Genomic DNA, 25,869 nt, shown 5'->3' on the forward strand with positions numbered 1-25,869 from the left:
CACCCCCCCAAAATCCCCCCTGGCCCCTCCCCCACCCCAAAATCCCCCTCAGCCCCTCCCCCACCCCCCAAAAATCCCCCCGGCCCCTCCCCCACACCTGAGCCCCTCCCCCCCCCCAAAAAAAATTCCCACCGGCCCCTCCCCCACCCCAAAATCCCCCTCAGCCCCTCCCCCACCCCAAAATCCACTCCCGGCCCCTCCCCCACCTTAAAAATCCCCCCGGCCCCTCCCCCACCCCCTGAGCCCCTCCCCCCCCCCAAAATTCCCACCGGCCCCTCCCCCACCCCCCAAAATCCCCCCCGGCCCCTCCCCCACCCTCAGCCCCTCCCCCACCCCCCAAAATCCGCCCCTCCCCCCCCGCCCCTCCCCCCCCCCGGTTATTTCGGGCCTTGATGGACGGGAGGGGCTGGGGGGTGGGGGAGGGGCGGGGGGGGGGAGGGGAAAAAATGGGGAAATTTGGGGGAAAAATGGGAAAAAATGGGAAGGAAATTTGGGAGAAATTGGGGGGAAATTGGGGAAAAATTGGGGAAAAAATGGGGGAAAATTGGGGGAAAATTGGGGGAAAATTGGGGAAAAATTGGGGGAAAATTGGGGAAAAATTGGGGGGAAATTGGGGAAAAAATGGGGAAAAAATTGGGGGAAAATTTGGGAAAAATTGGGGGAAATTGGGGAAAAATTGGAGAAAAAATTGGGGAAAAATTGGGGGAAAATTGGGGGAAATATTGGAGAATAATTGGGGAAAAATTGGGGAAAAATTGGAGAAAAAATTGGGGAAAATTTGGGGGAAAATTGGGAAAAAATTGGGGGAAATTGGGGAAAAATTGGGGAAAAAATTGGGGAAAAAAATGGGGGAAAAATTGGGGAAAATTTGGGGAAAAAATGGGGAAAAAATTGGGGAAAAATTGGGGGAAAATGAGGTGGAAATGGGGGAAAAAAAATTCCCCAAAATGGCCCCAAAAAATCCCCAAAATTCCTCAAAATAATCCCAAAATTGCCCTGAAATGACCCCAAAAAAACCCAAAATTCCCCAAAAAAAAGCCCCCAAAAATCCCAAAATTCCTCAAAATGAGCCCAAAAATGCCCCAAATTCCCCCCCAAAATCCTAAAATTGCCCAAAAAATCCTAAAATTCCACAAAATTGCCCCAAAATGGCCCAAAATCCCCCCCGGGTGCCGCCCCTCCCCCCGGGGTCAAAGGTCGCGTCCTCCCCCGGGGTCACGCCGAGGGGGGAGGGGCGGGAAGGATTTTGGGGGGATTTTGGGGATTTTGGGGATTTTTGGGGGGAATTTTGGGGATTTTGTGAAGAATTTTGGGGATTTTTGGAGGAGTTTTTTTGAGATTTTTTTGGGGGAATTTTGGGGATTTTTCTGAGAATTTTGGGGGATTTTTTTGAGAATTTTTGAGAATTTTGGGGGTTTTTTTTGGGGGGTGTTTTTTTTTGGAATTTTGGGTGAATTTGGAGATAATTTTGGGGGAATTTTGGGGAGAATTTTGGGGATTTTTTTATTTGGGGGGATTTTTATTTTTAATTTTTGGAGGATTTTTTGGGAGAGTTTTTGGGGATTTTTGGGAGACTTTCGAGAGATTTTGGAAGAATTTTGGGGGGATATTGGGGGAATTTCTTGGCATTTTTGGGGAGAATTTGGGAGGATTTTTTGGGGATTTTGGGAGGATTTTTTTGGGAGAATTTTGGGGATTTGGGGATATTTTGGGAGGGGATTTTGGGGGATTTTTAGGGGATTTTGGGGGGGATTTTTAGGGAGAATTTTGGGGATTTGTAGGGATTTTTTTGGGATAATTTTGGGGATTTTTGGGGGGATTTTTTCAGGATAATTTTGGGTTTTTTGGGGGGATTTTTTGGGGAGAATTTTGGGGATTTGAAGGGATTTTTTGGGGATAATTTTGGGGATTTGAAGGGATTTTTTGGGGATAATTTTGGGGATTTTGGGGGGATAATTTTGGGGTTTTTGGGGGGATTTTTTCAGGATAATTTTGGGTTTTTTGGGGGGATTTTTTGGGGATAATTTTGGGTTTTTTGGGGGGATTTTTTGGGGATAATTTTGGGGATTTTGGGGGGATAATTTTGGGGTTTTTGGGGGTGATTTTTTTGGGATAATTTTGGGGGATAATTTTGGGGATTTTTGGGGGGATTTTTCAGGATAATTTTGGGTTTTTGGGGGGGATTTTTTGGGGATAATTTTGGGGATTTTCGGGGGGTTTGGGGGGGGACATTGAGGGAATTTTTAGGAGAATTTTGGGGCAATTTCAGGGGAATTTGGGGACAATTTTAGGGAGATTTTGGGCAATTCTGGGACAATCCTCGGGGGATTTTGGGGGATTTTTTTGGGATTTTTTTGGCGGGATTTTGGGGTGGGGGAGGGGCCGGCGGGTTTTTTTTTGGGGGGGGGTTGGGGTCATTTCGGGAGGGTGGGGGAGGGGCCGGGGTGGGGGAGGGGCGGAGCGCTCCCGGTTTTACCCTAAAAAGGCCCCGGTGGGAAAAGAACCCAAAAATAACCGCGGGGTGGGGGAGGGGCGGCAGCTGCGCCCCCCAAATTTGGGAACCGCCCCTCCCCCACCCCCCCCACCCGGGCCCCTCCCCCACCCGCATTTGGGGGGGCGGAGTCTCAAAGGAAGGGGGAAAAATCCTCCCAAAACGGGGCCAAAATTGCCAAAAAAAAGGGGGAAAGTTGCTAAAAAATGGAGCCGAAATTCCCAAAAAACGGAGCCAAGATTCCCCAAAAAACAGAGCCAAAATTCTCCCCAAAATGGAGCAAAAATTCCCAAAAAACCAGAGTCAAAATTCCCAAAAAACGGAGCCAAGATTCCCCAAAAAACAGAGCCAAAATCCCCCCCAAAATGGAGCAAAAATTCCCAAAAAAACAGAGTCAAAATTCCCAAAAAACAGAGCCAAGGTTCCCAAAAAACAGAGCCAGAATTCTCCCCAAAATGGAGCAAAAATTAATTCCCAAAAGACAGAGCCAAGATTCCCCCAAAAATGGAGCAAAAATTCCCAAAAAAACAGAACCCACATCCCCCAAAATAAGGCAAAAAATTACCAAATAATGGAGCCAAAATTCCCAAAAAACAGAGCCAAGATTCCCCCAAAAATGGAGCCAAAATTCCCCAAATAATGGAGCCAAAATTCCCTGAAAACCAGAGCCAAAATTTTCCAAAAAAAGGGGAAAAGTTGCTAAAAAATGGAGCCGAAATTCCAAAAAAACGGAGCCAAGATTCCCCAAAAAATGGAGCCAAAATTTCCCCCAAAATGGAGCAAAAATTCCCAAAAAACAGAGCCAAAATTCCCAAAAAAAGGGGAAAAGTTGCTAAAAAATAGAGCCAAAAATTCCCAAAAAACAGAGCCAAAATTCCCCAAAAAAAGTCAAAAAGTTGCCAAAAAATGGAGCTAAAAGTCCCCAAAAAACAGAGTCAAAAATCCCCCAAAATAAGGCAAAAAGTTGCCAAAAAACGGAGCCAAAATTCACAAAACTTGGATCTAAAACTCCCAAAAACACGGCGCCAAAATTCCCAAAAAAAGGGCAAAAAGTTCCCAAAAAATGGATCTAAAATTCCCCAAAAAATGGACCCAAAAAGTCCCCAAAAAAGAGCTAAAAGGTCTCAAAAGTTGGATCCAAAATTCCCAAAAAATTGGATCCAAAAGTCCCCAAAAAAGGAACATAAATTATGGACCCAAAATTCCCAAAAAAAGTCAAGAAGTTCCCAAAAAATGTTCCCGAAATTCCCCCCAATTGGACCCCAAAAATGGCCCCAAATCCACCCAAAAATCCCCCAAAAGTTCCCCTAAAATCCCCCCAAATTCCCAGGAAATCCCCGGCATGGAAGGGAAATCCCAAATTTTGACGGAATTCAGAAAATTTAAAAAAAAATCCCGGTTTTTTTTTCCCGTTTTATTCGGAATTTCACCCAAAAAATTAAAGTGGGGGCGGAGGGAAATCCCGGAGTGGATCCGGGGGGGAACAGGGAATGGGATCGGGGAAATCCCGGAGTGGATCCGGAGGGAAACGGGGAATGGGATCGGGAATGGGGAAATCCCGGAGTGGATCCGGGGAATGGGATTGGGGAAATCCCGGAGTGGATCCGGGGAATGGGATTGGGGAAATCCCGGAGTGGATCCGGGGGGAAACAGGGAATGGGATCGGGGAAATCCCGGAGTGGATCCAGGGGGAAACGGGGAATGGGGAAATCCCGGAGTGGATCCGGAGGGAAACGGGGATTGGGGAAATCCCGGAGTGGATCCGGGGGGAAACGGGGAATGGGATCGGGGAAATCCCGGAGTGGATCCAGGAGGGAACGGGGAATGGGATCGGGGAAATCCCGGAGTGGATCCGGGGGGAAACAGGGAATGGGATCGGGGAAATCCCGGAGTGGATCCGGAAGGAAACGGGGAATGGGATTGGGATCAGGGAAATCCCGGAGTGGATCCGGAGGGAAACGGGGATCGGGGAAATCCCGGAGTGGATCCGGGGGGAAACGGGGAATGGGATCGGGATCGGGGAAATCCCGGAGTGGATCCGGAGGGAAACGGGGAATGGGATCGGGGAAATCCCGGAGTGGATCCGGGGGGAAACGGGGAATGGGATCGGGGAAATCCCGGAGTGGATCCAGGGAATGGGATCGGGAACGGGGAAATCCCGGAGTGGATCCGGAGGGAAACGGGGAATGGGATCGGGAACGGGGAAATCCCGGAGTGGATCCGGAGGGAAACGGGGAATGGGATCAGGGAAATCCCGGAGTGGATCCAGGGAATGGGATCGGGATCGGGGAAATCCCGGAGTGGATCCGGGGAATGGGATTGGGGAAATCCCGGAGTGGATCCGGGGAATGGGATTGGGAAAATCCCGGAGTGGATTCCTGGGGCAGATTTTGGGGGAGAATCCCGGAATTTCGTTGGGATTGGGGGAAAACCTGGCCTGGATTGGGATCAGGAGGAAATCCTGGCCTCGATCAGACCCAAATCCCGGCCTGGATTTCCCTCGGGATCAGGATCAGACCCAAATCCCGTTTTTCCTCCGTTTTTCCCCCATTTTTTCCTCATTTTCCCTGATTTCCCCCCATTTTCCAATTCTTTTTCCATTTTATTTCATTTCCCCCATCTTTCACCATTTTTAATCTTTTTTTCCCCATTTCCTCCTTTTTTTCCCACAATTTCCCCCGTTTTCCCTTTTTATCCATTTTTCCCATTTTTCTCTCCATTTTCCCCAATTTTCCCCATTTTTCTCATTTCTTCCATTCCCCCATTTTTTTTTTACATATTTTTTCAGCGTTTTCACATTTTCCTCCCATTTCCCATTTTTTCACCTTTTTTCCCCATTTTTTCACCATTTCCCCCATTTTTTCACCATTTTTTCCCATTTTTTCACCATTTTAACCCATTTTTTCCCCATTTTCCCACCATTTCATCCCACTTTTAACTCCTTCATGTCCACACCGACACCAGGATCCCTTTCCTCCTCCAGCCGCCATTTTAACCCTTTCTTCCCCATTTTTAACCCTTTCTTCCCCATTCTCCCACCGTTTTCTCCCATTTTTTCACCTTTTTTCCCATTTTTTCACCTTTCTTCCCCATTTTTTCACCTTTCTTCCCCATTTTTTCACCTTCTTCCCCATTTTTTCACCTTTTTCCCCCATTTTTTCACCTTCTTCCCCATTTATCACCTTTCTTCCCCATTTTTTCACCTTTCCCCCCATTTTTTCACCTTTTTCCCCCATTTTTCACCATTTCCCCCAATCTTTTCACTGTTTTCCCCCATTTTGTCCCATTTTTAACCCCTTCACGTCTACACCCACATGAGGGCCAGTTTCCTCTTCCAACTGCCATTTTTAACGCTTTCTTCCCCATTTTTAACCCTTTCTTCCCCATTTTTAACCCTTTCTTCCCCATACCCCCACCATTTTTTCACCTTTCTTCCCCATTTTTCCACCTTTCTTCCCCATTTTTTCACCTTTTTTCCCCATTTTTCCACCTTTCTTCCCCATTTTTTCACCATTTCCCCCATTTTTTCACCTTTCTCCCCCATTTTTCCCCTTTCTTCCCCATTTTTCCCCCTTTTTCCCCATTTTTCCCCCTTTTTCCCCATTTTTTCCCCATTTCCCCCCCATTTCCCCCGTTCCCCCGCGTCAGGCCCCGTCCAGCCGCCTCAGCCACCGCGCCGTCCTGTCGCGCGCCTCCTCCCAGGAGAAGAGCGGCCGGTAGCCCAAGTCCCGCTCGGCCTTGGCCGTGCGGACGCTGAAGGGGGTGGAGGCCACGGCCCACGTGTAGGGGTTCAGCAGCGGCGCCAAGCGCACCCCGAAACGGCCCAAAATTCGCTTTTTTACCCCATTTCCCCACTGCTTTTTCCTCCATTTTCCCCCCCATTATTTCATCCTTTTTTTTCCCATTTTCCACCCGTTCTTTCCCAAAATTTCCTCAATTTCCCCCCATTTTTTACCATTTTCCCCCTGGGTTTTCCCGCCATTTTCCAGTTTTCCCCATTTTTCCTCATTTCTCCCATATTTTCCCTGTTTTCCACCATTTTTTGACCCTTTCTTCACATTTCTTCACCCATTTCCCATTTTGCTCATTTCTTCCATTATCCCCATTTTTTTTTTCACCATTTTTCCCCATTTTTTCCCCATTTTTCCCCATTTTTCCCCATTTTCCCACCATTTCCTCCCATTTTTAACTCCTTCATGTCCACACCCACCCCAGGATCCCTTTCCTCCTCCAGCCGCCATTTTTAACCCTTTCTTTCCCATATCCCCACCATTTTTTCACCTTTCTTCCCCGTTTTTTCACCTTTCTTCCCCATTTTTCCCATTTTTCCCCCATTTTTTCACCTTTCTTCCCCATTTTTTCACCATTTCCCCCATTTTTTCACCGTTTTTCCCCATTTTTTCACCATTCCCCATTTTTTCACCCTTTTTTCCCATTTTTTCACAATTTTCCCACCATTTCCTCCCATTTTTAACTCCTTCATGTCCAGACCCACCCCAGGATCCCTTTCCTCCTCCAGCCGCCATTTTTAACCCTTTCCTCTCCATTTTTAACCCTTTCTTCCCCATATCCCCACCATTTTTTCACCATTTCCCCCATTTTTCACCTTTTTCCCCCATTTTTCACCATTTCCCCCAATCTTTTCACTGTTTTCCCCCATTTTGTCCCACTTTTAACCCCTTCATGTCCACACCCATATGAGGGCCAGTTTCCCCTTCCAACCGCCATTTTTAACCCTTTCTTCCCCATTTTTAACCCTTTCTTCCCCATTTTTAACCCTTTCCTCTCCATTTTTAACCCTTTCTTCCCCATTTTTAACCCTTTCTTCCCCATTTTTAACCTTTTCTTCCCCATTTTTAACCCTTTCCTCTCCATTTTTAACCCTTTCTTCCCCATATCCCCACCATTTTTTCACCTTTCTTCCCCATTTTTTCACCTTTTTTTCCCATTTTTTCACCTTTTTTCCCCATTTTTTCACCGTCTCCCCCCATTTTTTCACTGTTTTTACCCATTTCATCCCATTTTTAACTCCTTCATGTCCAGACCCACCCCACTACCAATTCCCTCCTCCAGCTGCCATTTTTAACCCTTTCTTCCCCATTTTTAACCCTTTCTTCCCCATTTTTAACCCTTTCTTCCCCATTTTTAACCCTTTCTTCCCCATACCCCCAACCATTTTTTCACCTTTCTTCCCCATTTTTCCACCTTTCTTCCCCATTTTTTCACCTTTTTCCCCCATTTTTCCACCTTTCTTCCCCATTTTTTCACCATTTCCCCCATTTTTTCACCTTTCTTCCCCATTTTTTCACCTTTCTTCCCCATTTTTTCACCTTTCTTCCCCATTTTTTCACCTTTCTTCCCCATTTTTCCCCCTTTCTCCCCCATTTTTCCCCCTTTCTCCCCCATTTTTCCCCCTTTTCCCCCATTTTTTCCCCATTTTCCCCCATTTCCCCCGTTTCCCCGCGTCAGGCCCCGTCCAGCCGCCTCAGCCACCGCGCCGTCCTGTCGCGCGCCTCCTCCCAGGAGAAGAGCGGCCGGTAGCCCAAGTCCCGCTCGGCCTTGGCCGTGCGGACGCTGAAGGGGGTGGAGGCCACGGCCCACGTGTAGGGGTTCAGCAGCGGCGCGAAGCGCACCCCGAAACGGCCCAGGATCGCCCGCAGGGCCCCGTTGAGGCCGGCCAGGAGCCCCAAAAGTCGGGGCGGCAGGCGGGGTCCCCCCGCCAGCCCGGCGGGGCCCAGCAGCAGCAGGTTGAACTCCTCGTAGGGCGCCCACGGCGACGCGTCGTAGCAGAAGAAGAACTCGCCGCCCACCGAGGCCGGGCGGGCGCGGGCGGCGCGGGCGGCCAGCACGTGCATCCAGGCCACGTTGCCTGCAGGGAATTCGGGGGGAAACGGGAGGAATTTGGGAAAATTTGGGGAAAATTGGGGTTTTTTGGGGTTTTTTTTGGTGGAATTTGGGTGAAAATTGAGTGAAATTCAGGGATTTTAAGGGGGGATTTTCAGGCCAGGACGTGAATTCAGGCCACGTTGCCTGCACGGAGTTTGGGGGAAATTGGGATTTTTGGGGGAAATTTGGGGAAAATTGGGGAAATTTGGGGAAAATTGGGATTTTTTTGAGGTTTTCTGTGGGTTTTTTTGGTGGAATTCGGGTGAAATTTGAGTGAAATCCAGGGATTTTAGGGGGGGATTTTTGGGGCAGGACGTGCATCCAGGCCACGTTGCCTGCAGGGAGTTTTGGGGAAATTGAGGAAATTTGGGAAAATTGGGGATTTTTAGAGAAAATTTGAGGGTTTTAGGATGAAATTTGGGTGAAAATTGAGTGAAATCCAGGGATTTTAGGGGGGGATTTTTGGGGCAGGACGTGCATCCAGGCCACGTTGCCTGCAGGGAGTTTGGGGGAAATTGGGGAAATTTGGGAAAATTGGGGATTTTTAGAGAAAATTTGAGGGTTTTAGGATGAAATTTGGGTGAAATTTGAGTGAAATTCAGGGATTTTATGGGGGGGATTTTCAGGGCAGGACGTGCATCCAGGCCACGTTGCCTGCAGGGAATTCGGGGGAAAACGGGAGGAATTTGGGAAAATTTCGGGAAAATTGGGATTTTTTGGGTTTTTTTTTGGTGAAATTTGGGTGAAAATTGAGTGAAATTCAGGGATTTTAGGGAGGGATTTTCAGGCCAGCACGTGCATCCAGGCCACGTTGCCTGCAGGGAGTTTGGGGGAAATTGGGGGAATTTGGGAAAATTGGGGGGAAATTTGGGGATTTTGGGGATTTTATGGGAAAATTTGGGTGTGTCCCCCCACCCCCAGGTGTATTTCAGGGGCACCCAGGTGATTTTGGGGGGATTTTGGGGTGATTTTTTGGTTGATTTTGCAGTGATTTTTGGGTGATTTTTCGGTTGATTTTGAGGTGATTTTTTGGTTGATTTTGGGGTGATTTTTTGGCTGATTTTGCGGTGATTTTTTGGGTATTTTTGGGGTGATTTTGCGGTGATTTTTGGGTGATTTTTTGGTTAATTTTGGGGTGATTTTGGGCTCATTTTGTGGCGATTTTTCGGTGATTTTTGGGTGATTTTTCGGTTGATTTTGGGGTGATTTGTGGTGATTTTTGGGTGATTTTGGGGTGATTTTTTGGCTGATTTTGCGGTGATTTTTGGGTGATTTTTTGGCTGATTTTGCGGTGATTTTGGGGTGATTTAGGGCGATTTTTGGCTGATTTTGGGCTGATTTTGGGGTGATTTTTGGGCTGATTTTGGGGTGATTTTTCGGGTGATTTTCTGGCTGATTTTGCGGTGATTTTGGGGTATTTTTGGGGCGATTTGGGGCTGATTTTTTGGGTGACTTTTCGGTTGATTTTGCGGTGATTTTGGGGTATTTTTGGGCTGATTTTGGGGTGATTTTTCGGGTGATTTTTCGGTTAATTTTGCGGTGATTTTGCGGTGATTTGGGGCGATTTTGGGGCGATTTGGGGCTGATTTTTTGGGTGACTTTTCGGTTGATTTTGCGGTGATTTTGGGGTACTTTTGGGGTGATTTGGGGCGATTTTGGGGTGCCCTCACCTGCGTACACGCGGGCGTGCTCGGCGTTCTGGGGGAGGCTCCGGGGGACCCTCCCCCCCAGGCCCCTCCCCCGCCGGTAGAAGAGCTCCAGCAGGGGGTGCCGCTCCCCAAAAATCCCCGTGGGGCGCAGCGCCAGCGTCACCAGCCGGGCCCCGCCCGCCACCTGCACAAACACACCCAAAACCCCATGAATTCCACCCAAAACACACGGGAAATCCAAAATCCCCGAATTCCGCCCAAAATCCCCAAAATTCCACCCAAAATCCCCAAAATTCCACCCAAAATCCCATGAATTCCACCCAAAACACAAGGGAAATCCAAAATCCCTCAAATTCCACCCAAAATCCCCAAAATTCCACCCAAAATCCCATTCATTCCACCCAAAACACAAGGGAAATCCAAAATCCCCGAATTCCGCCCAAAATCCCCAAAATTCCACCCAAAATCCCATGAATTCCACCCAAAATCCCTCAAATTCCGCCCAAAATCCCTCAAATTCCGCCCAAAATCCCTCAAATTCCGCCCAAAATCCCCAAAATTCCACCCAAAATCCCATGAATTCCACCCAAAACACAAGCCAAATCCAAAATCCCCGAATTCCGCCCAAAATACCCAAAATTCCGCCCAAAATCCCATGAATTCCACCCAAAATCCCATGAATTCCACCCAAAATCCCATGAATTCCACCCAAAATCCCCAAAATTCCACCCAAAATCCCATGAATTCCACCCAAAACACAAGCCAAATCCAAAATCCCCAAATTCCGCCCAAAATCCCTCAAATTCCGCCCAAAATCCCATGAATTCTACCCAAAACACAAGCCAAATCCAAAATCCCCGAATTCCACCCAAAATCCCCACAATTCCACCCAAAATCCCATGAATTCCACCCAAAATCCCCAAAATTCCACCCAAAATCCCCAAAATTCCACCCAAAATCCCATGAATTCCGCCCAAAATACAAGCAAAATCCAAAATTCCCCAAATTCCCACCCAAAATCCCATTAATTCCACCCAAAATCCCCAAAATTCCACCCAAAATCCCATGAATTCCACCCAAAACACAAGCCAAATCCAAAATCCCCAAATTCCGCCCAAAATCCCCAAATTCCACCCAAAATCCCATGAATTCCACCCAAAATCCCCAAAATTCCACCCAAAACACAAGCCAAATCCAAAATCCCCCCCAAAATCCCCAAAATTCCTCCCAAAATCCCATGAATTCCACCCAAAATCCCCAAAATTCCACCCAAAATCCCATGAATTCTACCCAAAACACAAGGGAAATCCAAAATCCCTCAAATTCCACCCAAAATCCCCTTAATTCCACCCAAAATCCCATGAATTCCACCCAAAACACAAGCCAAATCCAAAATCCCCAAATTTCCACCCAAAATCCCCAATCGGGACCCAGTTTTTGGGGTGACGCTCCCCAAAAATGCCGGTGGGGCGCCCAAATTCCCGGACTTTTGCCCCAAATTCCTGGATTTTTGCCCCAACTTCCCAGATTTTTTCCCCAACTTCCCAGATTTTCCCCAAATTCCTGGATTTTTGCCCAAAATTCCCTCATTTTCCCCCAAAATTCCAGATTTTTGCCTTTTCCTTACAGATTTGCCATTTCCATCCCAAATTCCCAGCTTTTTCCCCAACTTCCCAGATTTTCCCCAAATTCCCATATTTTTTCCCCAAAATCCTGTATTTTCCCCCCAAATTCCCATATTTTTTTCCCGAATTCCCAGATTTTTGCTCAAAATTCCCAGATTTTTGCCTCAAAATCCCAGATTATTCCCCCAAAATCCCAGATTATTCCCCCAAAATCCCATATTTTTCCCCCAAAATCCCGTATTTTTGCCCCGAATTCCCATATTTTTGCCCCGAATTCCCGTATTTTTGCCCGAAATTCCCGGATTTTGGCCCAAAATTCCCGGATTTTGGCCCGGAATTCCCGGATTTTGGATTTCCTCACGGGTTTCCCGTTGGCCTCGAGGACGAGGCGCTCGGCCTGGGCCTTGCTGAGCGGGTACGGCTCCGAGTGCCGCGTGGGGTACGGCGTCTCCTCGTCCCCCCTGCGCCCAAAAACGCCCAAATTCACCCCAAAATTGGGGAATCTCAGAAGCCCCAAAATCCCCCAAAAATTCCCAAAAAATCCCCAAAAAACCCGGCCAAATTCCGCCCAAAAACGGCCAAAAATCGCCTCAAAATCACCAAATCTCGCTGTAAAATTCCATTTTTTTGGGCAGATTTAGAGGTGCCAAAAACGCCCAAATTCACCCCAAAATTGGGGAATCTCAAAAGCCCCAAAATCCCCCAAAAATTCCCCAAAAAATCCCCAAAAACCCGGCCAAATTCCGCCCAAAAACGGCCAAAAATCGCCTCAAAATCACCAAATCTCGCCCTGAAATTCCATTTTTTTGGGGCAGATTTAGAGGCACCAAAAACGCCCAAATTCACCCCAAAATTTGGGAATCTCAAAAGCCCAAAAATTCCCCAAAAAATCCCCAAAAAACCCGGCCAAATTCCGCCCAAAAACGGCCAAAAATCGCCTCAAAATCACCAAATCTCGCTTTAAAATTCCATTTTTTTGGGGCAGATTTAGAGGCGCCAAAAACGCCCAAATTCACCCCAAAATCCCCAAATCCCCAAAGCCCCAAAATCCCCCAAAAATTCCTCCAAAAATCCCCCAAAAATCCGGCTGAATTTAGCCCAAAAATGGCCAAAAATCACCTCAAAATCACCAAATCTTGCCTTGAAATTTTGGTTTTTTTGGGCAGATTTAGAGGCGCCAAAAACGCCCAAATTCACCCCAAAATCCCCAAATCCCCAAATCCCCAAAATCCCAAAAAATTCCTCAAAAAGTTCCCAAAAAATCAGTCGAAATTCGACCCAAAAATGTCCAAAAATCTCCTCAAAACATCCAAATCTCGCCCTGAAATTCCATTTTTTGGGGTTTTTGGGGTGGTTTTGGGGGTTTTTGGGGGCGCCGAGTCCATTTTTGGGGTGCGTTTTGGGGATTTTGGGGTGCATTTGGAGTTTTGGGGGTCCTGAGTCCATTTTTGGTGTTTTTGGATGATTTTTGGGGTGGTTTTTGGGGTTTTTGTGGGCGCTGGTTCTGTTTTTGGGGTTTTTGGGGGCACCAAGTCCATTTTTGGGGTTTTTGAGGTGATTTTTGGGGTTTTTGGGGGTCCTGAGTCCATTTTTGGGATTTTTGGGTGACTTTTGGGGTGGTTTTTTGGGTTTTTGGGGGCGCCGAGTCAGTTTTTGGGGTTTTTGGGGTGATTTTTGTGGGTTTTGGGGGCGCCGAGTCCGTTTTTGGGGTTTTGGAGGTCCTGAGTCCATTTTTGGGATTTTTGGGTGATTTTTGGGGTGGTTTTTTGGGTTTTTGGGGGCGCCAAGTCAGTTTTTGGGGTTTTGAGGTAATTTTTGGGGTTTTTGGGGGCGCCGAGTCCGTTTTTGGGGTTTTGAGGTAATTTTTGGGGTTTTGGGGGGCGCCAAGTCCGTTTCTGGGGTTTTTGGGGTGGTTTTTGGGATTTTTGGGGGCGCCGAGTCAGTTTTTGGGGGTTTTGGGGTGGTTTTGGGGGCGCCGAGTCCGTTTTTGGGGGTTTTGGGGTGGTTTTTGGGGTTTTTGGGGGCGCGGGGTCCGTTTCTGGGGTTTTTGGGGTGGTTTTTGGGGTTTTTGGGGGCGCCGAGTCCGTTTTTGGGGTGCGTTTTGGGGATTTTGGGGGGCGTTTCGGGGCTCCCACCTGACGAAGGGGTCCCCGCGGGTGTTGGGCCCCACCACCTCCATGCTGCTGGTGTAGATCAGCACCGGCACCCCCGCGGCCCGGCAGGCCCGGATCACGTTCTTGGTGCCTGCAAAAGCACCCCCAAAACAGCCTGAAACCACCCCAAAAACCGCCTGAAACCACCCCAAAAATATCCCCAAAATATCCTGAAATTATCTCCAAAATACCCTGAAAATATCACAAAAATATCCTGAACTTATCCCAAAAATATCCCCAAAAAACCCTGAAATTATCCCAGAAAATTCTCAAAAATTCCCCTAAAAAAAAATCTCCCCAAAAGAGCCCCGAGCCCTCCCAGTCCCTCCCAGTCCCTCCCAGTTCCTCCCAGTTTATCCCAGTTCCCTCCTAGTCCCTCCCAGTTCCCTCCCAGTTCCCTCCCAGTTCCCTCCCAGTCCCTCCCAGTTCCCTCCCAGTCCCTCCCAGTCCCTCCCAGTTTATCCCAGTCCCTCCCAGTCCCTCCCAGTTTATCCCAGTTCCCTCCCAGTCTCTCCCAGTCCCTCCCAGTTCCCCCCCAGTCCATCCCAGTCCCTCCCAGTTCCCTCCCAGTCCATCCCAGTCCCTCCCAGTCCCTCCCAGTTTATCCCAGTTCCCTCCCAGTCTCTCCCAGTCCCTCCCAGTTCCCCCCCAGTCCATCCCAGTCCCTCCCAGTTCCCTCCCAGTCTCTCCCAGTCCCTCCCAGTTCCCTCCCAGTCCCTCCCAGTCCCTCCCAGTCCCTCCCAGTCCATCCCAGTCCCTCCCAGTCTCTCCCAGTCCCTCCCAGTTCCCTCCCAGTCCCCCCCAGTCCCCCCCAGTTCCCTCCCAGTCCCTCCCAGTTTATCCCAGTCCCTCCCAGTCCCTCCCAGTCCCTCCCAGTCCCTCCCAGTTCCCTCCCAGTCCCTCCCAGTCCCTCCCAGTCCCTCCCAGTTCCCCCAGTCTCACCCAGCACGTTGACCTTGGCCATGGCCTCGGCGCTGCAGCGCCCCCAGACGTCCACCAGGGCGGCGCTGTGGAGCACGGCCCCGGCGCCGGCCATGGCGGGGCCGAGGGAGGCGAGCCGGGAGACGTCCCCGCGGAGCAGCCGCACCCGATCGCCTGCCCCAAAATCACCCAAATTCACCCCAAAATTCACCCGAATTCACCCCAAAATCACCCCAAATTCACCCCAAAATCACCCCAAATTCACCCCAAAATCACCCCAAATTCACCCCAAAATCACCCCAAATTCATCCCAAAATTCACCCCGAAAATCATCCCAAAATCCACCCCAAATTCACCCCAGGTCGGAGACGTCCCCGCGGAGCAGCCGCACCCGATCACCTGCCCCAAAATCACCTGAATTCACCCCAAAATCATCCCAAAATTCACCCCAAAATCACCCCAAAATTCACCCAAATCCACCCCAAATTCACCCCAAAATCCGCCCCAAAACCAGCCAAATTCATCCCAAAATTCACCCCGAAATCACCCCAAAATCACCCCAAAATCATCCCAAAATCACCCCAGGTCGGAGACGTCCCCGCGGAGCAGCCGCACCCGATCACCTGCCCCAAAATCACCTGAATTCACCCCAAAATCATCCCAAATTCACCCCAAAATCACCCCAAAATCCGCCCCAAAACCAGCCAAATTCATCCCAAATTCACCCCAAATTCACCCCAGGTCGGAGACGTCCCCACGGAGCAGCCGCACCCGATCACCTGAATCACCCGAATTCACCCCAAAATTCACCCGAATCCACCCCAAAATTCACCCGAATTCACCCCAAATTCACCCAAAATTCACCCAAGGTTGGAGACGTCCCCGCGGAGCAGCCGCACCCGATCGCCTAAATCACCCGAATTCACCCCAAAATTCACCCGAATTCATCCCAAATCCACCCCAAAATCACCCCAAATTCACCCCAAAATCACCCCAAAATCATCCCAAATCCACCCCAAAATTCACCCCAAAATCACCCCAAAATCCGCCCCAAAACCGGCCAAATTCATCCCAAAATTCACCCCAAAACCAGCCAAATTCATCCCAAAATTCACCCCAAAATTCACCCCAGGTCGGAGACCTGCTCCTGCTCCCCACGGAGCAGCCGCACCCGATCACCTGCCCCAAAATCACCCAAATTCACCCCAAAATTCACCCCAAAATTCACCCCAAATCACCCCAAAATCCGCTCCAAAAACGGCCAAAATAATCCCAAAATTCACCCCGAAAACGCCCCGAAAACGCCAAAATCACCCCAAATTCACCCCAGGTCGGAGACGTCCCCACGGAGCAGCCGCACCCGATCACCTAAATCACCCAAATTCACCCCAAAATTCACCTGAATTCACCCCAAAATTCACCTGAATTCATCCCAAAATCACCCCAAAATCACCCCAAAATCCGCCCCAAAACCAGCCAAATTCACCCCAAAATCACCCCAAATTCACCCCAAAATTCACCCCAAAATCCGCCCCAAAATCCAGCCCAAAAACGGCCAAAATCATCCCAAAATTCACCCCAAAAACGGCCAAATTCACCCCAAAATTCACCCCAAATTCACCCCAGGTCGCAGACGTCCCTGCAGAGCGGATTTTTTGGGATTTTGCGCTGATTTTTGGGAATATTTTGGGGATTTTTTAAGGGATTTTGGGGCTGATTTTTGGGGCCTGTCTGGGACATTTTGGGGCAGATTTTTGTCGATTTTGGGGCGGATTTTTGGGGCGAATCGGGGGCATTTTGGGGCTGATTTTTGTGAATATTTTGGGGCTTTTGGGGCTGATTTTTGGGGATTTTGGGGCGGATTTTTGGGAATATTTTGGGGGTCTTGGGGCTGATTTTTGGGGATTTTGGGGTGGATTTTTGTGAATATTTTGGGGGTTTTGGGGCTGATTTTGGGGGATTTTGGGGTGGATTTTTGGGAATATTTTGGGGCTTTTGGGGCTGATTTTTGGGGATTTTGGGGCAGATTTTTGGGAATATTTTGGGGCTTTTGGGGCGGATTTTTGGGGCGAATCGGGGGCGTTTTGGGGCAGATTTTTGGGAATATTTTGGGGCTTTTGGGGCGGATTTTTGGGGCGAATCGGGGGCGTTTTGGGGCTGATTTTTGGGAATATTTTGGGGCTTTTGGGGCTGATTTTTGTCGATTTTGGGGCTGATTTTTGGGGCCTATCTGGGACATTTTGGGGCGGATTTTTGTCAATGTTGGGGCGGATTTTTGGGGCGAATCGGGGGCGTTTTGGGGCAGATTTTTGGGAATATTTTGGGGGTTTTGGGGCTGATTTTTGGGGCCTATCTGGGACATTTTGGGGCGGATTTTTGTCGATGTTGGGGCAGATTTTTGGGGCTAATCGGGGGCGTTTTGGGGCTGATTTTTGTGAATATTTTGGGGCTTTTGGGGCTGATTTTTGGGGATTTTGGGGCAGATTTTTGGGAATATTTTGGGGCTTTTGGGGCTGATTTTTGGGGCGAATCGGGGGCGTTTTGGGGCAGATTTTTGGGAATATTTTGGGGCTTTTGGGGCTGATTTTTGGGGCGAATCGGGGGCTTTTTGGGGCAGATTTTTGGGAATATTTTGGGGCTTTTGGGGCTGATTTTTGGGGCGAATTGGGGGTGTTTTGGGGCTGATTTTTGTGAATATTTTGGGGCTTTTGGGGCTGATTTTTGTCGATTTTGGGGCTGATTTTTGGGGCCTATCTGGGACATTTTGGGGTGGATTTTTGTCAATGTTGGGGCAGATTTTTGGGGCTAATCGGGGGCGTTTTGGGGCTGATTTTTGTGAATATTTTGGGGCTTTTGGGGCTGATTTTTGGGAATATTTTGGGGATTTTTTAAGGGATTTTGGGGCTGATTTTTGGGGCCTATCTGGGACATTTTGGGGCGGATTTTTGTCGATGTTGGGGCGGATTTTTGGGGCGAATCGGGGGCATTTTGGGGCTGATTTTTGTGAATATTTTGGGGCTTTTGGGGCTGATTTTTGGGGATTTTGGGGCAGATTTTTGGGAATATTTTGGGGGTCTTGGGGCAGATTTTTGGGGCGAATCGGGGGCGTTTTGGGGCTGATTTTTGGGAATATTTTGGGGGTTTTGGGGCTGATTTTTGGGGCCTATCTGGGACATTTTGGGGCGGATTTTTGTCAATGTTGGGGCAGATTTTTGGGGCGAATCGGGGGCGTTTTGGGGCAGATTTTTGGGAATATTTTGGGGGTTTTGGGGCGGATTTTTGGGGCGAATCGGGGGCTTTTTGGGGCTGATTTTTGTGAATATTTTGGGGCTTTTGGGGCTGATTTTTGTCGATTTTGGGGCTGATTTTTGGGGCCTATCTGGGACATTTTGGGGCGGATTTTTGTCGATGTTGGGGTGGATTTTTGGGGCGAATCGGGGGCGTTTTGGGGTTGATTTTTGGGAATATTTTGGGCGTTTTGGGGCTCACGGTGGCGCTCCGGGACCGTGGCGGGGTCGGGCTCGAGGTCGAGGATCCGCAGCTCCCGAAGCTCCGGCGCCGCCTCCAGCAGCACCTGCACCAGGTGGGAGCCCAGGAACCCCGCGCCGCCCGTCAGCACCAGCACCAGGCCCTGGGGGAACTGGGAATCAACTGGGGATACTGGGAATCCCAAAATCCCAAAAAAACCCCAAAATCCCAAAAAAAACCCTAAAAAAATCCCACCAGAAACGGCCAAAATGGCCAAAATCCAACTGGAAATCGTCAAAATCCAACTGGGAATCCTGGGATTGAACTGGGATTCAACTGGGAATACTGGGAGGGAACTGGGATGCAACTGGGGATACTGGGAATCCCAAAATCCCAAAAAAACCCCCAAAATCCAAAAAAAAACCCCCCAAAAATCCCACCGGGAACGGCCAAAATGGCCAAAATTCACCTGGGAATCGTCAAAATCCAACTGGGAATCCTGGGATTGAACTGGAATAGAACTGGGAATACTAGGAATCCCAAAATCCCCAAAAAATCCCCAAAATCCCCAAAAAAAACCCCAAAAAATCGCGCCGGGAACGGCCAAAATCCAACTGGGAATTGTCAAAATCCAACTGGAAATCGTCACAATCCAACTGGGAATCGTCACAATCCAACCGGGATTGAAGTGGGATTGAAGTGGGATTGGACTGGGAATACTGGGAATCCCAAAATCCCCCAAAAATCCCCAAAATCCCAAAAAAAAAACCCCAAAAAAATCCCACCAGGAATGGCCAAAATCCAACTGGAAATCGTCACAATCCAACTGGAAATCGTCACAATCCAACTGGGAATCCTGGGATTGAACTGGAATAGAACTGGGAATACTGGGAATCCCAAAATCCCCCAAAAATCCTCAAAATCCCAAAAAAAAACCCCCAAAAAATCCCACCGGGAACGGCCAAAATGGCCAAAATCCAACTGGGAATCGTCAAAATCCAACTGGGAATCCTGGGATTGAACTGGGATAGACTGGGAATACTGGGAGGGAACTAGGAATCAACTGGGGATACTGGGAATCCCAAAATCCCCCAAAAATCCCCAAAATCCCAAAAAAAACCCAAAAAAAATTCCACCTGGAACGGCCAAAATGGCCAAAATCCAACTGGGAATCATCAAAATCCAACTGGGAATCCTGGGATTGAACTGGGATTCAACTGGGAATACTGGGAGGGAACTGGGAATCAACTGGGGATACTGGGAATCCCAAAATCCCCAAAAAACCCCCAAAATCCCAAAAAAACCCCGCCAAAAAATCCCACCGGGAACAGCCAAAATGGCCAAAATCCAACTGGGAATCGTCACAATCCAACTGGGAACCCAAAAAGTTCAACTGGGATTGAACTGGGATTGAACTGGGAATACTGGGAGGCAACTGGGAATCCCAAAATCCCCCAAAAACCCAAAAAACCCAAAGAATCCCAAAAATCCTCCCAAAAAAATCACATGGGAATGGCCAAAATTCAAATTTCAACCCCAAAAATGCCCCTGGAGGAGCCCAAAATGCCAAAAAAAACCCAAAATCCCCAAAATTCTGTTTGGAGACCCAAAATTCCTTAAAATTCCCCAAAATTCGCCCGAATTCCCATCCCTCACCCGGAAGCGGCTCCGAACTCGCCCCAAATTGCCCAAAATGCCCCAAAATTCCCCCCAAAATTCCCCCCAAAAAAACCCCAAAATTCATCCCAAAAAATGCCCAAAAGTCATCCCCAAAAATCCCCAAAATTCACTCCGGGACCCCCAAAATTCTCTCAAAAAAATCCAAAAATTCCCCCCCAAAAAATCCCAAAATTTCCCTCCTCAAAAAAACCCAAAAGTAAAAAAAAAAAAAAAAAAAATCCAAAACCCCCCAAAATTCACTTTTGAGCCCCAAAAAATCCCCAAAATCCCCCCCCAAAAAAACCCCAAAAATAAAATCCCCTCCAAAAAATCCCCAAAAATCCCCAAATTCTCCCAAAAATCCCCCCCAAAAAACCCAAAAATAAAAATAAAATCCCAAAAACTTAAAAAAAAATCCAAATTTTTTCCCCAAAATCCCCCAAATCCGCCCCGATTTCCCCTCCCCCACCCGGAAGCGGCTCCGAACTCGCCCCAAGTGGCCCAAAATTCTCCCAAAATGATCAAAATTCCCCAAAATTCCCCAAATTGCTTCACCTGGGGCTCGGCGCCCTCCATGGCGCCGCCGCCGCCCCTCCCCCCGCCGGATTTTGGGGCAAATTCCGGAGATTTTGGGGAGGCCACGCCCCCCGGGGGTGGGGGAGGGGCGGGGCGGGACCCGCGGGGGGAGGGGCGAAAAATTCCCGGGAATTCCGGGGGAAAAAATCGGGAATTCGGCCAAAAAAAAGAAAAAAAAAGCGGAATTTTGGGGTGGGAAAATCGGGGATTTTTGGGGGAAAAATGGGGGAGTTTGGGAAGGGAAAATTGGGGATTTTTTGGGGGGAAATTGGGAATTTTTTGGGGGGGAAATTGGGGATTTGGGAAGGAAAATTGGAGATTTTTTTGGGGAAAAAAAGGGGATTGTGGAAGGGAAAATTGGATATTTTGGGGGAAAATTGGGAATTTTCTGGGGGGGAAATTAAGGAATTTTTGGGGGGGGAATTGAGGAATTTTGGGGTGGAAAATTGGGGATTTTGGGAGGGAAAATTGGGGATTTTTGGGGGGGAAATTGGGAATTTTTTTGGGGAAAATTAGGGATTTTGGAAGGGAAAATTGCAGATTTTGGAAGGGAAAATTGGAGATTTTGGGAAGGAAAATTGGGGATTTTTGGGGAGGGAAAATTGGGAATTTTTTGGGGGAAGATTTGGTATTTTGGGAGGGAAAATTGGAGATTATTTTGGGGGGGGAAATTGAGGGGTTTGGGAAGGAAAATTTGGGATTTTTAAGAGGGAAAATAGGGGATTTTGGGAGGGGAAAATTGGGAATTTTTAGGGGGGGAAATTGTGGATTTTTGGGTGGGAAAATTGGGGATTTTTGGAGAAAATTGGGAATTTTTGGGAGGGAAATTGTGGATTTTGGGGGGGAAATTGGGGATTTTGGGGGGAAAATTGAGAATTTTTTGGGGGAAAAAAAAGGGGATTGTGGAAGGGAAAATTGGATATTTTGGGGGAAAACTGGGAATTTTCTTGGGGGGGAAATTAAGGAATTTTGGGGGGGGGGGAATTAAGGAATTTTGGGGTGGAAAATTGGGGATTTTGGGTGGGAAAATTGGGGATTTTTGGAGAAAATTGGGAATTTTTGGGAGGGAAAATTGGGGATTTTTGGGGTGGAAAATTGGGGGTTTTTGGGGGGGAAATTGGGAATTTTTTGGGGGAAAATTAGGGATTTTGGAAGGGAAAACTGGGAATCTTGAAAGGGAAAATTGGAGATTTTGGGAAGGAAAATTGGGAATTTTTGGGGAGGGAAAATTGGGACTTTTTGGGGGAAGATTTGGTATTTTGGGAGGGAAAATTGGAGATTATTTTGGGGGGGAAATTGAGGGTTTTGGGAAGGAAAATTTGGGATTTTTAAGAGGGAAAATAGGGGATTTTGGGAGGGGAAAATTGGGAATTTTTAGGGGGGAAATTGGGGATTTTTGGAGAAAATTGGGAATTTTTGGGAGGGAAATTGTGGATTTTGGGGGGGAAATTGGGCATTTTTCGGCAGAAAATTGAGAATTTTTTGGGGGGAGAAAATGGTGGCTTTTGGGAGGTGAAAATCGGGGGATTTTTTGGGTGGAAAATTGGGGATTTGGGGTGAAATCCAAGCGGGGAATCGGCTCCCATTGGGATGAATGGGAGAGACCGCGGAGGGACTCCGGAATGGCGGCGCGGACCGGAAGTGCCCGTGAAGGGACTCCGTAATGGCGGCGCGGACCGGAAGTGCCCGTGAAGGGACTCCGGAATGGCGGCGCGGACCGGAAGTGCCCGTGAAGGGACTCCGTAATGGCGGCGCGGACCGGAAGTGCCCGTGAAGGGACTCCGGAATGGCGGCGCGGACCGGAAGTGCCCGTGAAGGGACTCCGTAATGGCGGCGCGGACCGGAAGTGCCCGTGAGGGGACTCCGGAATGGCGGCGCGGACCGGAAGTGCCCGTGAAGGGACTCCGTAATGGCGGCGCGGACCGGAAGTGCCCACGAAGGGACTCCGTAATGGCGGCGCGGACCGGAAGTCCCGAACCGCCGCCCAAAAACACAACCCGTGACGCAACCGCGGCCTCAGGGCGGAGCCGGGGCCGGTTTTGGGGCCAAATTTCCGTTTTTCGGGATTTTGGTGGGTTTTTTTTGTTGTTTTTGAGGGGATCATTCCGGTTGTACCCCACCCACTTCCGGCGGTGTTGCCGCCTTTCCGTCCCCCCCCCGCGCGCACTTCCGGTCGCAGCCGCTTCCTTCCGGCCCAGGTGAGCCCCAAAATCGGCGAGTTTCGCCCCAAAACCCCGCGAGGAAGGAGAGGGAGGGGGAGGGGCGTTCCCGCGGGCCGCTGATCGATGCGGGTCGATGGATCGATCGGTTTTCCCAATAATCGCCCGTTCCGCCCCGAATCCGCCCCCGCCTTTTCCCGATTTCCCCGGTTTTTACCCCAAAAGCTCCTCCGGGCTTGGTTTGGGAGGATTTGGGTCATTTTTGGGTCGATTTCTGGTGATTTGGGTCAATTTTGGGTTCATTTGTGCTGATTTTGGTCATTTTGGGTGAATGTTTGCTAATTTTGGGTGATTTGGGGTCAATTTTCGTCATCTTTGGGTCAATTTGTGCCATTTTGGGTCGTTTCGGGTCGATTTCTGCTGATTCGTGCTTTTTTTTTTATTTGCTGACTCAAATTGGCCCAAATTGACCAAAATTGACCCAAAATTGACCAAAATCAATCAAAATTGGCACAAATTGACCCAAAATTGACCCAAATCAGCACAAATTGACAGAAATAGACACAAAATTGACCAAAATGGACCCAATTTGACCCAAATTGACCCAAAATGCCACATATTGACCAAAATAGACCCACAAATTTTTGTTTGGGTGATTTTGGGTCAATTTTGGCTGATTTGGGTCAATTCTGGTCAATTTCAGTCGATCCAAGACCAATTTGGGTCAATTTTGGCCAATTTGGGTCAATTTTGGTCAAATTTGGGTCAACTTGGGTCAATTTGGGTCAATTTTGGCCAATTTGGATCCATTTTGGTCAAGTTGGATCAATCCAAGACCAATTTGGGTCAATTTTGGCCAATTTGGATCCATTTTGGTCAAGTTGGGTCAATCCAAGACCAATTTGGGTTAATATGGGTCAATTTGGGTCAATTTTGGCCAATTTGGATCCATTTTGGTCAAGTTGGGTCAATCCAAGACCAATTTGGGTTAATATGGGTCAATTTGGGTCAATTTTGGCCAATTTGGATCCATTTTGGTCAAGTTGGGTCAATCCAAGACCAATTTGGGTTAATATGGGTCAATTTGGGTCAATTTTGGCCAATTTGGATCCATTTTGGTCAAGTTGGGTCAATCCAAGACCAATTTGGGTCAATTTTGGCCAATTTTCATGGAATTTTGGCCAATTTTCATGGAATTTTGGCCAATTTTCATGGAATTTTCATGGAATTTTCCCGATTTTCACCGGTCTCCCCCCGGTTTCCTCCCCGCAGCGCCTCCCCCCGGCCGGACGATGCCGAAGGCGGCGCGGCCCCGCCCGGCCGAGCGGGCGCGGGCGCGGTTCCGGCGGCTGCGGCGCGCGGCGCGGGCGCTGGTGCTGGAGAACGCGGCGCTCTGCGACGAGCTGGCGCGCCTCGAGGCCAAGTGGGCGCTGGCCCGCGGCCAGCGGCGATTCCTGCTCGGACGCCTGCTCGGACACCAGGCCGCGGCCGGAGAGGCGGCCGGAGAGGCGGCCGGAGAGGCGGCGCGGCGGCCGCGGAGAGCCCGGACGGCCGCCGGCCGGGGGAGGGGCGGGAGGGGCGGCCTGAGGGACGAGCAGTGGTCAGCGGGGTCGAAAAGTGACCAGTGGTCAGCAAAAGATGAGCAGTGGTCAGCGGGGTCGAAAAGTGACCAGTGGTCAGCAAAAAATGACCAGTGGTCAGCCAAAGATGAGCAGTGGTCAGCGGGGCCGAAGGATGACCAGTGGTCAGCTGGAGGAAGAGCCGGGCCCAAGGATGAGCAGTGGTCAGCGGGGCCGAAGGATGACCAGTGGTCAGCGGGGTCAAAAAATGACCAGTGGTCAGTGAGGGTGAAGGAGGAGCCGTGGTCAGCAGGGCCAAAGGATGACCAGTGGTCATCAGGGCCGAAGGATGACCAGTGGTCAGTGAAGGTGAAGGACGAGCCGTGGTCAACAAAAGATGACCAATGGTCAGCCAAAGATGAGCAGTGGTCAGCGGGGCCGAAGGATGACCAGTGGTCAGCGGGCTCGAAAGATGACCAGTGGTCAGTGAAGGTGAAGGACGAGCCGTGGTCAGCGGGGCCCAAGGATGACCAGTGGTCAGCCAAAGATGACCAGTGGTCAGTGAAGGTGAAGGATGAGCCGTGGTCAACAAAAGATGACCAGTGGTCAGCGGGGCCCAAGGATGACCAGTGGTCAGTGAAGGTGAAGGACGAGCCGTGGTCAGTGGAGGTGAAGGACGAGCAGTGGTCAGCGGGGCCCAAGGATGACCAGTGGTCAGCAGGGCCGAAAGATGACCAGTGGTCAGCTGGAGGAAAAGCAGATGGCTCAAGGGATGACCAGTGGTCAGCAAAGGATGACCAGTGGTCAGTGAGGGTGAAGGAGGAGCCGTGGTCAGTGGAGGTGAAGGACGAGCCGTGGTCAGCGGGGCCCAAGGATGACCAGTGGTCAGCGGGATTGAGAGATGACCAGTGGTCAGCAGGAGGAAGACCTGGCCGGAGCGATGACCAGTGGTCAGCGGGCTCCGGAGATGACCGGTGGTCAAGCGGCCGGGCGGCGTCCACCTCTCGGCCGCACCAGGCCGCCACGCCGATGTCCGGTGCGCTCCGGCCGCCGGGCGGGGCCGGAGATGACCGCAGGCCCGACGGAGGCGGCGCTGACCGCTCGGCCGCCGGCCGGCCGGAGGAGGAGGAGGAGGACGATGACCACGATGACCACGAGGAGGACGAGGAGGAGGAGGATGAGGAGGAGGAGGAGGACGAAGGCTCCGCTCCGGCCTTCGGCTACTCCGGCCTCTTCCTGGCCAGTCCGGCCGGCTCGGACGACTGACCGGTCAATAAATGACCCCGGCCGCGGTGGCCGGAGGGGTTGTGGTCACTCCACGATGAGGTTTGGGTGTTGTTTGGCTGCGCCACGATGACTGCCGAGTGACCACTGACCACCCCACTGACCACCCTGAATGATCACTGACCACCCCAATGACCAATGACCACCCCCACTGACCCCCCCAATGACCACTGACCACCCCACTGACCACCCCACTGACACCCCAATGACCACTGACCACCCCACTGACCACTGACCACCCCACTGACCACCCTGAATGACCACTGACCACCCCAATGACCACTGACCACCCCCAATGACCACTGACCGCCCCACTGACCACTGACCGCCCCACTGACCACTGACCACCCCCAATGACCACTGACCGCCCCACTGAACACTGACCACCCCACTGACCCCCCCCAATGACCACTGACCACCCCCAATGACCACTGATGAC

General features: G+C 49.8%; 2 protein-coding genes across 13 annotated transcripts; one reads left to right on the plus strand and one right to left on the minus strand.

Moving 5' to 3' along the window:
* Positions 1–5,072: 5,072 nt before the first annotated feature.
* On the minus strand, positions 5,073–20,452 carry HSD3B7 (hydroxy-delta-5-steroid dehydrogenase, 3 beta- and steroid delta-isomerase 7). 12 transcript variants are annotated; one of them, XR_014958742.1, is made up of 9 exons: positions 20,408–20,452; positions 18,215–18,356; positions 14,747–14,899; positions 13,787–13,895; positions 12,013–12,112; positions 10,048–10,210; positions 7,843–8,360; positions 7,332–7,406; positions 5,073–6,740 (listed from the first exon to the last, which is right to left on the minus strand). XR_014958742.1 is itself a non-coding variant. In XM_077789561.2 (7 exons), exons 1-7 carry the CDS (start codon positions 20,426–20,428, stop codon positions 7,957–7,959), a joined length of 1,092 nt encoding a protein of 363 aa, XP_077645687.2. In that variant the 5' UTR covers positions 20,429–20,452; the 3' UTR covers positions 5,073–7,956. The 12 variants fall into 12 exon arrangements, 1 of the variants encoding a protein (XP_077645687.2); XR_014958740.1 differs by having other exon boundaries at positions 5,073–7,406; XR_014958746.1 differs by lacking the exon at positions 7,332–7,406 and having other exon boundaries at positions 5,073–5,316; positions 7,780–8,360.
* Positions 20,453–21,890: 1,438 nt separating this feature from the next.
* On the plus strand, positions 21,891–25,465 carry TBRG1 (transforming growth factor beta regulator 1). Its single transcript, XM_085593636.1, has 2 exons — positions 21,891–22,626; positions 23,860–25,465. Exon 2 carries the CDS (start codon positions 23,880–23,882, stop codon positions 25,410–25,412), a length of 1,533 nt encoding a protein of 510 aa, XP_085449762.1. The 5' UTR covers positions 21,891–22,626; positions 23,860–23,879; the 3' UTR covers positions 25,413–25,465.
* Positions 25,466–25,869: the final 404 nt, after the last annotated feature.

This window comes from Lonchura striata, chromosome 16 (assembly GCF_050655825.1).
Source record: "Lonchura striata isolate lonStrDom1 chromosome 16, ASM5065582v1, whole genome shotgun sequence".
NCBI lineage: Eukaryota > Metazoa > Chordata > Aves > Passeriformes > Estrildidae > Lonchura > Lonchura striata.